This window comes from Hylobates moloch, unplaced genomic scaffold, assembly GCF_009828535.3.
Source record: "Hylobates moloch isolate HMO894 unplaced genomic scaffold, HMol_V3 SCAFFOLD_6, whole genome shotgun sequence".
Classification (NCBI taxonomy): Eukaryota; Metazoa; Chordata; class Mammalia; order Primates; family Hylobatidae; genus Hylobates; species Hylobates moloch.
The window spans coordinates 71,850,722-71,864,882 of record NW_026652281.1 but is presented as its reverse complement, the minus strand read 5'-3'; the positions used below and the strand labels follow the sequence as shown (position 1 = coordinate 71,864,882).

Here is a 14,161-nt window from a genome sequence, read left to right as displayed (position 1 = left end):
CAACACACTTGAGATAAATTCTAAATCCAATCAGAAGAGCTATCTGTGGAGCACCACGAATCAGTCACTCCCGGGCTTCAAGGAATTTATTATCTAGCTATCTAACATGACTCAGCATTTCACCTGCTCTGCAGAAAGCAGATCTGGGTCCCCCACGTCCTGTAACTACTCTCAAAACATTGTGATAAATTGAGTAGCATGGACCTAAGCCACTAACGGCAAAGGCTTCTGCTTCTGATGTCATCATTTTCATCATCATCATCAACAGCAGCAGTCAACATGGAGGACGGGCCCACCGTGTGCCAGGTGTGACTCTAATTGTTGCATGTGTGATCCAAAGCTCTTGTTAGGGTCATGTTCCCAGGAGAGGGAGCCTGAGGTTCTGAAGTTGTAAATAACTTGCTCAAGACCATACAGCTAGTACCAGTACAGCCAAGATTCAAATGTAGTTGAGCTGATCTTCCATGACCTCCTCAACCAACTTCTCCAGACTTGAGTTTTCCTCTCCCTAATATGGGGATTAGGATGGTGTCTCTACTTCATTCAGTTTTCATTTGGATTCAATGAGAAAATGCACAGAAGGTGCTTAACACACATTAAGTACTCAGTGAATAATGGCTACTATTACATTGCCATTACTATCTGTGTACACACGGGAGATTTTTAGAAATTTTATGGTTCTAGATTTTACCGAAAAGCCTTACGTTTTAGAGAGGAATTTGTTACATTTCAGGATGGATGCCTCCACGTAACTACAAAAACATCCTGTTAAGGAAGATGTTTTCCAGAAGGTCTACTCCCTATGGAGAAAAGACTAAACTATCCATGAATAGAAGTAGACAGGTCTTAGGAGACGGGGACCACAGTGGCCCTCAACAATCCAGTGAACTAAGGTAGCTTATAGTTTCTACATATGGTTTTCAAGGTTTCATACTTATTTAAAATAAATTGTGGAAAATGTTACACGTTGACTCATAGTTGCATGCTGAAATATAAACTGGGTTTTGAGCACTTCTAATCAATGCTTTATGGGGAAAGAAAAAACTTTAGATAACTAAGATGCAATTTATGTATAAGTCGATTTCTCTGTTCTTCAATATTGGCATTTGCCCCGCAAAGCTTGACCCTGTTCTTTCAAGTTCTTGGAATCAGAGAAAACACAAATATGAAGCATTTTAATTGAGAGAATTAAGGTGGGAATGTTCCTCAAGGAAACAAATGCTTGACACATGGCATCGTATTCAAAGTAAAAGACAAAAAACTGGAAAGAGCAAGAGTCCAAGGGTTTCTACAATGTGGCTTGCCCTGTATGTGTTTTCAAGCTAGCAACCGTAACGGGACCAAATTTTCAATAAGAATGTCAGGGTATCCCATCACATGGCTTCTATTAACAGTACAACTCTTTTAGCCTATCTTTAAAATCATCAGACAAAAAAACAAAACAAAACAAAAAAAGGATACAATCTTGGAATGAGTTCCCTGATGGAGGCAATCTTGAAAAACCAATTTAGGCATGTTTCCTTGGCGGTGTCATTTGCATTCTCTGGAGAAAAGTGATCTGTAATACAAAAACAAGACCCATCAGCCCTCCTAAATCTCAGGATCTGTGTAAGTCCCCAGATGGGAACACATTACCCTGGAGCAGAAAAGGGGGTGACTCAGCCTGTGTCTTTCCTTCCAAATATCACTATTAGGAAGTAACTGATGATAACAATAGTTTACACAAACACAGGCTTTCTAAGTGCCAAGTGTTGTTCGCAGTGCTTTACAGACAGCTCACCTGATCCCATATAGCAACCCTCTGAGGTATGTACTTTTATTATCTTATCTTACAGCTGCAGAGACCAAGGCACAGAGGAATGTAGTGACTCACCCAAGGCACACAGCAAGCAAATGTAAGAGCTGGAATTCAACCCAGGCAGTCTGGCCCTGCGGCCGACATTCTTAGCCACTGCCTCTAATATAATCCAGAGGTTCTTGGTTACCTACCAGTAACTATGACAACATTGTTGAGAATTCCAGATGCTTTAGGGACCTGCGACTGCAACATGAAATGTGATCTAAGCTTTTGCTCTACACATCCCAATGGGCCAGAGGAAGGTAAAGCAAGGCCCCTGAGATGAGAAACCAGCCAGAATTATGTTGCCAGCTCATGACTGGCTCCAAGACGAGCCACCTTGTAAAACTGCCAGTTTATTCCATTAGCTATTCTCTTCCTCTTTAATAAAAGAACTCACATTTTCTTGCAGGGCACAGGGCCATCCTTGCAGCTAGGTGTGATCACGTGGGCCAAGTTCTGGTCCCAGGATATATAAATAGAAGGGCAACTTCTGAGAAATATCTTTAAGGGAAGGGGCTTGCCTTCCCTCACTCCTTCTTCCTGCTCACTGACTGGAATGCAGACATGACAGCTGGAACCTCTGCGGCCATACTGACCATGACAGCAACAAGACAGAAGTGAGGATCCTTGGTACCAGGGGCTAGCTGGCCCATCAGCTCTGACCTTCATTACTGTTATTTTGAGTTTTCTGGAACTGGTACCCAAGCTTGATTTTGACATACATATTTTTAAACAGCAGAAATTTATTTCTTACAGTTCTGGACTTGACATACATCTTAAGGAATGGAAGAGAATATGGAGAAACGAATGAAAAAACACAAAACTTATCAACACCATGAAGGCCATTGTTAACCTCTCACATGGAAATGATTTCTTCTAAATGATTTTGGCAAAGATTAGAGCTCTATCCCACCACTGGGTGTTTTATACTTCTAGGATTAATCCAAAAAGGGAGAAGCTGGCCAGGCACAGTGGCTCAAGCCTGTAGCCCCAGCTACTTGGAAGGTTGAGGTGGGAGGATCAATAGAGCCCAGGAGTTTGAGGCTGCAGTGAGCTATGATCGAGCCACTGCACTCCAGCCTGGGCAGAGTGAGACAGAGTAAGACAGAGCAAGACCTTGTCTCTAAAAAAAATGAATACATAAATTAAAAGGGAGAAGTTAATTATTTTAGAATATAGCAAATGATTCTTAGCTTGTTGGCTTTCATCCTGTTTTGCAATGAGTCATTTTCATCCCTGATTCTGTCATTTGGTGGTATATGAAGGTGATCAAAATTCCCATAGAATCAGCAAAAAAAGATAAACCTCTAGGTACTTCTCTAGCAGAGAACAGTCACTAATCACAACTACAGATATTTTGAAATTGCAATCTCCTCACTCTATTTTTGGATGTCTGGCATGCCTCATTCACTTGAGAACTATTTGCTTACCATTTTCAAAAGGATGGGAAATGACCATTTTCCCCTTTCCAGCCTAGATTTCTACACATGAAGTAACTTTTTTTTTCTACTTTCAAGAGATCCAGACAGGAAAAGATAGCAGTTATTCTTACATTCATTTGTCAATCTTCTCTTTGGGGAGAGGGAAGAGCAGTGTTAATTTCCCTTCATATGACTGAATCTTGTGGCTTAAAATCCAAAAGCAAAAATAGGTCTCTGAGGTCATCTATGAAATCTCTCACTGTCTAGTTGAAGGAACTAGCAAAGGCTAAAACAAACTGGTTTTGGTTGCCCGAAAGAGTTGGAAATCAGGCTAAAGGCAGGCTGCCCTGCATACACACATTGACTACAAGCTATACGACAATCTGCATACACCAATACAGAATCTTTAGGCTTTCCTTCCAGCTCAAGAGATAATTTAGGAAAAGGATTATGTTATGTGGGACTTTAAGATCTTACAGCAAACTAAATATTATATTTCTTTACTTCATGTGCTCAACACAAATGCCTTAAGGGCCAACTAAAGGTGGTGTTCTAGGCTTTGGGGAGATAACAGTGCACAAGGTAGATCCTATCTTCATGAAACTTACATTCCAGTAGGGTGAGACAAATGATAAACAGGAAAGAGAATAAGAAGGCAAACAAATAAGTTAATATCTAACAGCAGTAAGTACTATTAAAGACACTAAACTAGGTATTGGAATAAAGAGTGACTTGAGTGAGATTTAGGGGAAGGGGCTCATTAGATGCAGTGGTCAGAGAAGGCTCCCACAGAGGCAGCATTTGAGCTGAGCCCTGAATTACGAAAGGGAGCCAGCCATGCCCAGATGTGGAAGAAATATATTCCAGGGAGAGAAAACAGCAAGTGCAAGGCCCTGAGGTAGGTATAACCTCACTATGGTCAAAGAATAAAAAGCAAGCCAATTTGCTGAGCAGAAAGGGGTGCAGCCAGCTTCACAAGCCAGTTCATACAGGGCTGAAGCCTTGGTGAGGAGTTTGAGAGTTTTTCTAAACATAATGGAAGCCCCCTGAAGGGTTCTGAGCACAGGAATGGCAATGACATGACACGGTTTAGACTTTAGTACTTGGGCTGCTACATGGGGACTCCTTCAAAATCTGGAAATTAATTCAGAAGACACTTCAATATAACAAAGAACAGAGATTCTCTTTCTAGCTCCCACTTATTTTTCTTTTATGGTGCTGCTTTTTTTCAGACCTGAACTTCTGTGGGTATTTTAAGAGGAGGCAGGAGACCAATGAGTCTAGTTCTTTCATTTATTTGCCAAGTCTCTACCCTAGCAGCGAGAGGTCTCTTTACGTAACAGTGTTATAGGGATTGGCACCATCTTAGGTAGCATGTGCTGGAAAGGCCAGGTCAGTTAAGGCCACTGCTTATCCCGATGTGGCCCACATCAGCCACAGGGGAAAACTGAAGATGGGAATGCTGAGAAGATGGTGATGGGAACCATAATACAATAAACCCAAATTATCTCTCCCAAGCTGGAAATAAAATGATTTGGCTTCTCAGAGTCGATGGCCTCTTTATGCATAAGCTGGACTAAGAACTGTTGGGAAAAAACGACCACATCTAGTAGTGTGTGCTTTTCATGAACCCAAAAGACACTGTATCTTTCTCAACTCTGAAGAGCTATACCTTAGTTAAAATTCCTGAAGGCAAAGGGCTCAAGTATGAAATTCACCCAACAGAACTTGATTTAAATGGAAGGAATGAGTAGAAATGCCACCAAATTTCTCTTCACACACAATCTCTTTGGGCAGAATTCGGCACAGGAGATTTCTAAAGCTTTCATGATAATTATACTTAAGAGTCATTCCTCAGATCACCAACAACTTTGAAAACATAATCTACTGTTCTTTTCAGGTTCTTGGAACTGGAGCGAACACAAGCAGATGAAAATTTTAGCTAAAAGGAAAACAAACAATGATATCATTTAAAGAAAAAAAAACAAATGATTTGCTTTGGTCAAGGTCAAAAATAGTTATTTGGAGAGGGAAGAATTTTAGTGATAAAAGTGCTATAATTAACATATCTAAACAAGGACTGATCTGTTGTTTTGAACTTTTAATTTTAGGCAAGGAGTTAGTTATTAGTAATTTTTCCTTAATTGGCCCTAAAATGTTGTTTGTATAGTCATTGAAGACTGAGAGAAAGGAAGATTATTGCAGTAGAGGCAAACTCAAATGCCTCTAGGGGACAGGCAGGTAAATATGAAAATTTTTAAGAGGTTGGGTATACAACAATAGGAAGAACTAGAGCCTGTATTAAAAGTCTTTTTTTTTTTTTTTTAATGCTGTTGTTGCCAAAAAAAAAAGACCTATTTTGGTTCAATCCCACCTGTCGGCTCAAGTTTGCTGCCAATGGTATATAGCATGCTACATGGTGGCAAGTGTGAATTAAATAAATGGATTCGGCCGGGCATGGTGGCTCACGCCTGTAATCCCAGCAGTTTGGGAGGCCAAGGCGGGTGGATCACCTGAGGTCAGGAGTTCAAGACCAGCCTGGCCAACATGGTGAAACCCCATCTCTACTAAAAATACAAAAATTAGCTGGGTGTGGTGGTGGACACCTGTAATCCCAGCTACTTGGGAGACTGAGGCAGGAGAATCGCTTGAACCCAGGAGGCAGATGTTACAGTGAGCCGAGATTGCATCATTGCCCTCCAGCCTGGGCAACAAGAGTGAAACTCCGTCTCAAAAATAAATAAATAAATAAACAATTCAGATTTCCCAAATCCTCAAGCCAGCAGAGAAGGCCTTTCCTTTCCACTTGGGCTGGCCTCTGCCTGCCTTTCCCAGATCACTGCCTCCAACCCTGAGATGGCCAGAACATGGGAGGAGCTGCTGAAAAAACATCATCACAGGTGTGACGCAGTGGCATAGAGGGTCCCAAAGAAAAACCACGTGAGCCACATTAAAAAGGTCAAAAACTGAGGAAATTAATTTTAATCATGTACTTTAACCTGATTCATCCAGAATACCATTTCAACATGTAATCAACATAAACACTATTAGTGAGCTACTTTACCGTCTTTTACTTGTACTGAGTCTCTGAAATCCAGTGTTTTTTTTAATAGTTAACGTCGCATCTCAATTTGGACTGGCCACATCTCAAGTGCTCAAGAGCAACACGTGGCCAGTGGCTGCTGTACTGGACAATGTAGATGCAGCACTAAGAAAGAGCAAGGCTCTCAGTAGCTGGTGGCAGGGCCCTGGGCAAGACTCTTCTGTACTGGGTCTGCCTATCTCTGATGAAACAAGATGGGTCCTAAAAGCACTTCGAGACCTAAAAAGCTTTTGAGACCTAAAGCACTTTGAGACATAAAAAACCTAAAAGCCTGTTGAGTTCTGTCTTTCTTTCTGACAAATGTGCACATTAAATAGTATTAAGCCGGGCGCGGTGGCTCACGCTTGTAATCCCAGCACTTTGGGAGGCCGAGGCGGGCGGATCACGAGGTCAGGAGATCGAGACCATGGTGAAACCCCGTCTCTACTAAAAATACAAAAAATTAGCCGGGCGTGGTGGCGGGCGCCTGTAGTCCCAGCTACTCGGAGAGGCTGAGGCAGGAGAACGGCGTGAACCCGGGAGGCGGAGCTTGCAGTGAGCGGAGATCGCGCCACCGCACTCCAGCCTGGGTGAAAGAGCGAGACTCCGTCTCAAAAAAAAAAAAAAAAAAAAAGACAGACCAAGCATAGTGGCTCATGCCTATAATCCCAGCACTTTGGGAGGCTGAGGTGGGAGGACTGCTTGGGCCCAGAAGTTTGAGAGCAGCTTGGGCAACATAGGGAGACCCCGTGTCTACAAAGATGAAAAAGTAAAAATATTAAATAGAAAAAAAAAAAAAAGGGACAGGCACGGTTGCTTATGCCTATAATCCCAGCACTTTGGGAGGCCGAGGCAGATGAATCACTTGAGGTCAGGAGTTTGAGATCAGCCTGGCCAACATAGTAAAAACCCCATCTCTACTAAAAATACAAAAATTAGCCAGGTGTGGTGGCAGGCACCAGTAGTCCCAGCTACTCAGAAGCAGGAGAATCGCTTGAATCCGGGAGGCGAAGGCTGCAGTGAGCCGAGATTGTGCCACTGCCCTCCAGCCTGGGTGACAGAGCAAGAGTCCATCTCAAAAAAATTAAATAAAGATAAATTGATTGATTGATGGACAGATAGGAAGCAGAAGGAGAGAGAAAAGGAGAAGGTGGGAGAGGAGGAGGGAGAGGAAGAGAGAGAAGGGGAAGGAGGGAGGAATAAAGGAAAGAGGAAAGACGGAAGGATATAGGTCAGGTTATAGGTTACTGTCACAAACACTTTCCATTCACCTCCTGGGAAGCCCCACTGCAGGAGCAGGGGGAAGTGGAGCGGCAATGGAGCAAGCTGGTTGCTCTAGCTTGGACAGATGAGAACATTTCCTCATAGCAGTGCTCGGAAGTTAAAAAGAGGAATAAAGGCAAAGGATGCTGCGGCTGAGAGTCCTGCATTGCCAGACATACCATTCTTACCAGTTATATGACAAGAGAAATTCATCATCCACTTGTCCCATTATACCTCTCAGGAATTTAAACTTGATTGACAGTCAATTTAATGCAAAATCACTTGGGTATAGATTGTGAATTCAAAGCATCAATTACTATTGATCTATTTGACATCGTTCTTTAATATACATAAAGTCGTTTTTGTTTTTTTTTCCCAAGCAATTTGCTTCTTAGGAGGGAATGATACATAGGAAAAATATTAAAGTCAAGCAGCAGAAGAAAATATGTTGGTGCGAAAGTTCAGCTGAATCTAACTGTGATGCCTTTTCATTTTGGCAGATTCAAATTATTTGCCCAAGTTCCTACACGGGCCATTTAGAAACCTTCTAATATTTTTAGAAGACCGAGATAATGAGAAATCTTCAAAGGTGTTTCTTTTACTTTAACACACCCAAAATTAAAACCTTTATCAAGTTTCAACGAATCCTGACTCAATAAAAGCCTCTAGTCCTGACTCCAGGGCAGAACGACACCCCAGGAACAGCTGTGACATTACCTGGTAAGACACTGCGGTTATCCACACACATGGAAAAGATGCGCTCGTACACGAGCTTTCCTGGGAGGAAAAGGACAGATGGTGTTAGTATCACACTCTTCAGGAGCAAACAGTAAATAAATGTTTGTTAATTAGGGACCCAGAGCTATCACTGCCCAGACAGGCTTTAACTTGTGATGATATGCTGCCACCTGGTGGGACAGATTTTAAGCCACATTTTTTTGTTTTGTTTTTAGTTTTTCCAGTAGACTTTTACTTTCTTTGAAAGGCAGAAAAGTGATCGTTTTACCCTTTGGAGTCTAAAGGAGTCTCAAGTATCTCCATCCACTCAGACGATGGTCCACACTCCATGCTAGGCCAGAGGTGAAAATGGGCAGCCCGTGGGCTGAATCCAGCCCGTGACCAGTTGTGCGTGGCCTCACCACAACAGCCCACAAAGTGTTTTAACATTTTTTGAATTGGTTACCAACAGGTAAAAACTGGGAGAGGCTGGGCATAGTGGCTCACGCCTGTAATCCTAGCACTTTGGGAAGCCGAGGCAGGAAGACTGCTTGAGCCCAGGAGTTCAACAGCGGCCTGGACAACGTTGTGAGACCGGGTATGTACAAAAAATTAAAAAATTAGCCAGGCATGGCAGCGCACGCCTGTAGTTTCAGCTACTCAGGACGCTGAGGTGGGAGGATTGCTTGAGCCCAGGAGTTCAAGGCTGCAGTGAGCCATGATCGCCCACTGCCCTCCCGTCTGGGTGACAGAGTAAAGACCCTGTCTCAAAAACAAAAACTAAAACAAACTCTACAACTTGGGAGAACTCACGTGCCTTATTTTCTCCTTCTTCACATAAAATATGCCAAAAATGTGGCCATATCTCTATAGGATAACACAGCTAGAGCAAATTAGTAGCTGCCCCTTGAAATGGCATATACACTAACCAGTTTGCCACAGTCTCCACCATCCCCTACCGTCTCTCATCATCAGCCTGCTTTTCACTCTTTTATGTGACCTGCCTGGTCCCTAGAAGCATCAGAATTTGAGATTCAACTAGAATGCAAGCTCCACAAAGGCAGAGATTTGTGCTTGTTTTGTTCACTGACATATTCCCAGTACTGATCAGTGCCTGGCACACAGGGGGTACTCAATATTTGTTGGATGGATGAACATACTAGAGGTTTTGCAGGTCATAGGTCACTTTCTTGACGACTCATCTTTGCCACTGTAGCACAAAAGTGGCCACAATGTGCAAACAAATGGATGTGGCTGTGTTCCGATAAAACTCTACACAACAGGTGGGCAGCCTGGACCCCTAAACTGGTACCAAAAGTTTTATTTATTCTGTGCATGTATTTTCAAAATGTTATCAATATGTGGAAGTAAAAAATTAGAGTTCTTACTCATTTTCTGAGCTCTCCTAAGTCACCTTCAATGTGAAAGTATTTCCCTCTATGGGTTTTTCTTTTTCCATAACCCTTTATTCAGGGCAATAAAGAACAACACAGCTTGTCCATACATGGAAAAAGAGACAGGAAAATACAAAGATCATTTCAAGTCAAAGAATGTGGGATCAAATGATATCAAGAGATGACACAATGTTAGGATTAAGTGAAGGAAGCCAGCCAAGCTAAGAGGTACCACCCAGGTGCTTCTCCTAGTATGAGCCACCTACCTAAATACCTACCTACCTACATTCATTCATTCATTCATTTAGATAGGGTCTCACTCTGTCACTAGGCTGCAGTGCAGTGGCGTGATCACAGCTCACTATGGCCTCCACCTCCTGGGCTCAAGCAATCCTTCCACCTCAGCCTCCTATGTAGCTGGGACCACAGGCATGCGCTGCCATGCTTGGCTAATTATTTTTTTGTAGAGATGGGATTTCCCTATGTTCCCAGCCCAAGGTGGTCTCCAACTCCTGGGCTCAAGTGACTGCTTGCCTTAGCCTCCCAAAGTGCTGGGATTATAGGTGTGAACCACCATGCCTGGCCTTGGCCCACCTACATTAAAATTTCCTGAAGGCATTTGTTGAAAATACAGATTCCTGGGGCCCACCTTATAGCTACTGGAAAAGAATATTTTATAGCCAGGCGTGGTAGTGCATACGTGTAGTCCCAGCTACTAGAGAGGCAGAGATAGAAGCTGTGATTGTGACACTGCACTCCAGCCTGGGGAAACAGAGTGAGACACTGTCTCTCTAAAAAAAAAAGTATTTTGGAGGATGAGGACTAGGAATATGGATTTTTGAATAACCTTGCTGGGAAATCCTTATACACGCTGAAGTGTGAGAACCACTGATTTAGGCAGACACCAGTGAGTCTCTGAGCTAAAACTTGCCTTGCCTCTGGAATCTACAGAAACAGCAACAAACCTCCCTCTTCCTTCTGAGCCAGTGCTTCTCCAACTGGGCTGCAGACTCCAAGCACCTGGGACTCTTGAAAATATGTGGATGTCTGCGTCCATCCTCAGAGGTCCTCATATAAATGGTCTGGACGCAGCTGGGACTTTGTGGGTGTTTGTAAAGCTCCCTAGGTGATTTCAATGTGCAGCCAAGTATGAGAAGCACTGCTCCAAACCACTGGCTCCATTTAGAAGCCCCTGGAAGGCCTTAGAGAACAAGCCCCAGTTCTCAAAGCCACCTGCCTTTTTCCTCCTGGCAGAACGAGCTTTCCTTTTCAGGGGCTCTGGGTTCCCTATAGCAGCCACACCTCGTGTAGAGAGAGGCCTCCCCTGTGGTGACCCCAGAACCCTGGCATTAGGGATGCATGCAATGTTACCTCAGACCATCACACAGCAAACCACGCTAGGTGGCTGCATAACTTCTCACCTCCCATGGTGCACAGAATGAACCCAGCACAAAACACCTTTATTTCCTACACAAAAGTTGCCATCCCTCTAAAACTAGCTTTTTAAAAAAAAAAAAAAAATCATCTCCACATTCTTTTTTATTTTTTTTTTTAGAGACAGAATCATGCTCTGTCACCCAGGCTGGAGTGCAGTGGAGCAATCACAGCTCACTGCAGCCTCAACTTCCTGGGCTCAGGGGATCCTCCCACCTCTGCCTCCTGAGTAGCTGGGACCACAGGCATGCACCACCTCACCTGGCTAACTTTTAAATTTTTCATAGAGACGAGGTCTCACCATTTGCTCAGGCTGGTCTCAAACTCCCGGGCTCAAGCAATCCTTCTGCCCTGGCTTCCCAAAGTGCTGGGATTACAGATATGAGCTACTGTACTGGGCCTCACTTTCATATTTTAAGGACCCTTTAACTACAAAATTAGTTTTACTGAAAAAAGCGATTTGTCTACTGTTAAGCTAGTAGACAACTATTTTGAGAAATAACACTTGATCCTAGATTTATTTCCTGTCTTGATTTGCTTTCTTATAAATCAAAGGCACTAAAAGAGATAAATAATAACAGTGGTAACAGCTAGCATTTTCTGAGCACTTACTTTGTGCCAAGCACTATTCAAGGTCGTTTACTCTAATCCTGCCTGCAAGCTCTTAGAAAAGGAAAGACATTATACTTCCTATGAATCCTCTCATTTAGTCCTCTCCAGCAACCCTTGGAGGCAGGGTCTACGAAAGCCCGATTCTACAGGTAGAGAAACTGAGGCTCAAGTTCACACAACCCTGAAAGAGGAGACGCAGGCATTGAAGCCAGAAGCCCACCTCTGTACCCAATGCCTCTAGTGAAATCCCAGCAGAAACCAGGCACACGTCTTCCCACTGTGCATGCCAGTCTCTGTGGATGCTGGGGCCCTAGCGTGCATCCCTGGCACAGCAAGATGCTCTGACCCTCTTGTCAACGATGTCAACAACCATGAAACACCTGTCCCTGTATCTTCCATGCACATGTCCATGCATCTTCTTTTAGAGCAGAGTAATGACCATGTGCAGAAAAACGGAGCTCAGGACTCCACACTTCCACCAAGCAAGTCAGGGTTTCACTCCTTTTTTATAAAGTGAACGCTCATTAGCCCCAAATCTTAATAAAGACTCTTTGAGCACCTGTCCATGCAGGCTGCCTCAACAGTCCTGAGGAATATTATTCACAATAGACTTAAACGACAGCACCCTGGGAACACCATTCTGAAGTGGAGAGGAAGGACAGGGACTTTGGGAAGTGCTGAAAGCAGCTACTTTGTGTGAATGTTTGGTTTTGAATAGGTAAAACATTCCCATGGTTCAAAATTCAAAAAGGCTGCAGACGGTATCGAGTGCGGTTTCTCTCCTGGCCCATCCCATCCACCTCACTGCCCTGCGCACCCTCTGAGAGAAACCACTTCTATCGGTTTCTTGGGTATCCTTTTAATGTCTCCTTAGGGAGACACAAGTGAATATCAACATGTATTCTACATTTTCCTCCTTTTTCTTTTTCTTCTTTTTGAGACAGGGTCTTACTTTTGCTAAGGTGCAGTGGTACTATCATAGCTCACTGCAGTCTCAAACTTCTTGGGCTCAAGGAATCTGCCTGCCTCAGCCTCCTGAGTAGCTGGGACTACAGGCTCGTACCACCACACCTAGCTATTTTTTAAAAATCTTTTGTAGGGATGGGGTTTTGCTATGTTGCCCAGGATGGTCTTGAACTCCTGGACTCAAGTTATCCTCCCGCCTCAGCCTCCCAAAGTGCTGGGATTATGGGATTACAGGTGTGAGCCACCATGGCCGGCCCTTTCCTTCCCTTCTTTGCTTTGTTGTTTTGTTGTCGTTGTTGTTGTGGTTTGTTTTTCTGAGACAGAGTCTCACTTTATCGCCCAGAATGGAGTGCAGTGGCTTGATCTCAGTTCACTGCCTCTGCCTCCTGGGTTCAAGCAATTCCCCCACCTAAGCCTCCCGAGTAGCTGGGATTACAGGCGCATACCACCTCACGCAGCTAATTTTTGTATTTTTAGTAAAGACGGGTTTCACCATGTTGGCCAGGCTGGTCTCGAATTCCTAAGCTCAAAGTGATCTGCCCGCCTTGGTCTCCCAAAGTGCTGGGATTACAAGTGTGAGCCACCATGCCCAGCTTTTTCATTTCATAGAGCCACTAGTACTCCACTATATAGACACACTATAATTTATTTAGCCAGCTCCTATTGATGGCCACTTGAGTTGCTTCTTAGTTTGCTATTACAGGTGGGACAGATTCCCAGAGGTGAAACTGTTGGGTTAAATGTATATGCATTTAGGCCAGGTGCAGTGACTCATGCCTATAATCCCAGCACTTTGGGAGGCCAAGGTGGGAGGATGGCTTGACTCCAGGAGTTTGAGACCAGCCTGGGCCACACAGGGAGATCCCATTGCTAAAAAAAAAAAAAAAAAAAAAAATTCGCTGGGCATGGTGGCACACACCTGTGGTCCCAGTTACTTGGGAGACTGAGACAAGAGGATCCTTTGAGTCAAGGAGATCAAGGCTGCAGTGAGCTATGATCTCCCCATTGCACTGTGGCCTGGGCAATGAAGTGAGACCCTGTCTCAAAAAAAAAAAAAAAAAAAAGGTATATGCATTTGCATTCCCCCATAAGCAATGTATAAAGAGAAATAAAGTAGGTACTTTGACTGCAGAGAGCTAGTTGAGCCTCAGCTCTGCAATTCACTATAACGGTGACCCTGGGCAAGCTACTTTCCTTCTCCAAGCCTCAGGTTCCTCATCTATAAAATGGGGATAACAACCAGACCCATCTCATAGGGCTGTTACGCAGATTATGGGACTTAATATCTTTTTTTTTCTCCTGCCTCAGCTTCCCGAGTAGCTGGGACTACAGGCGCCCATCACCATGCCCGGCTAATTTTTGTATTTTTAGTAGAGACGAGGTTTCATCATATTGGCCAGGCTGGTCTTGAACTTCTGACCTTGTGATCCAC

General features: G+C 43.7%; 1 protein-coding gene across 2 annotated transcripts in view; it reads right to left on the bottom strand.

Moving 5' to 3' along the window:
* The window catches only part of VPS35L (VPS35 endosomal protein sorting factor like), a 158,644-nt gene that overhangs the window by 94,940 nt on the left and 49,543 nt on the right, over nucleotides 1–14,161 (bottom strand). For both annotated transcript variants that reach the window (XM_032157026.2, XM_032157025.2), the window contains exons 9-11: nucleotides 8,324–8,383; nucleotides 1,462–1,558; nucleotides 705–752 (exon numbers count right to left, since the gene is read on the bottom strand). In XM_032157026.2, coding sequence (XP_032012917.1) covers nucleotides 705–752; nucleotides 1,462–1,558; nucleotides 8,324–8,383 — 205 coding nt within the window. The remainder of the gene's footprint in view (nucleotides 1–704; nucleotides 753–1,461; nucleotides 1,559–8,323; nucleotides 8,384–14,161) is intronic.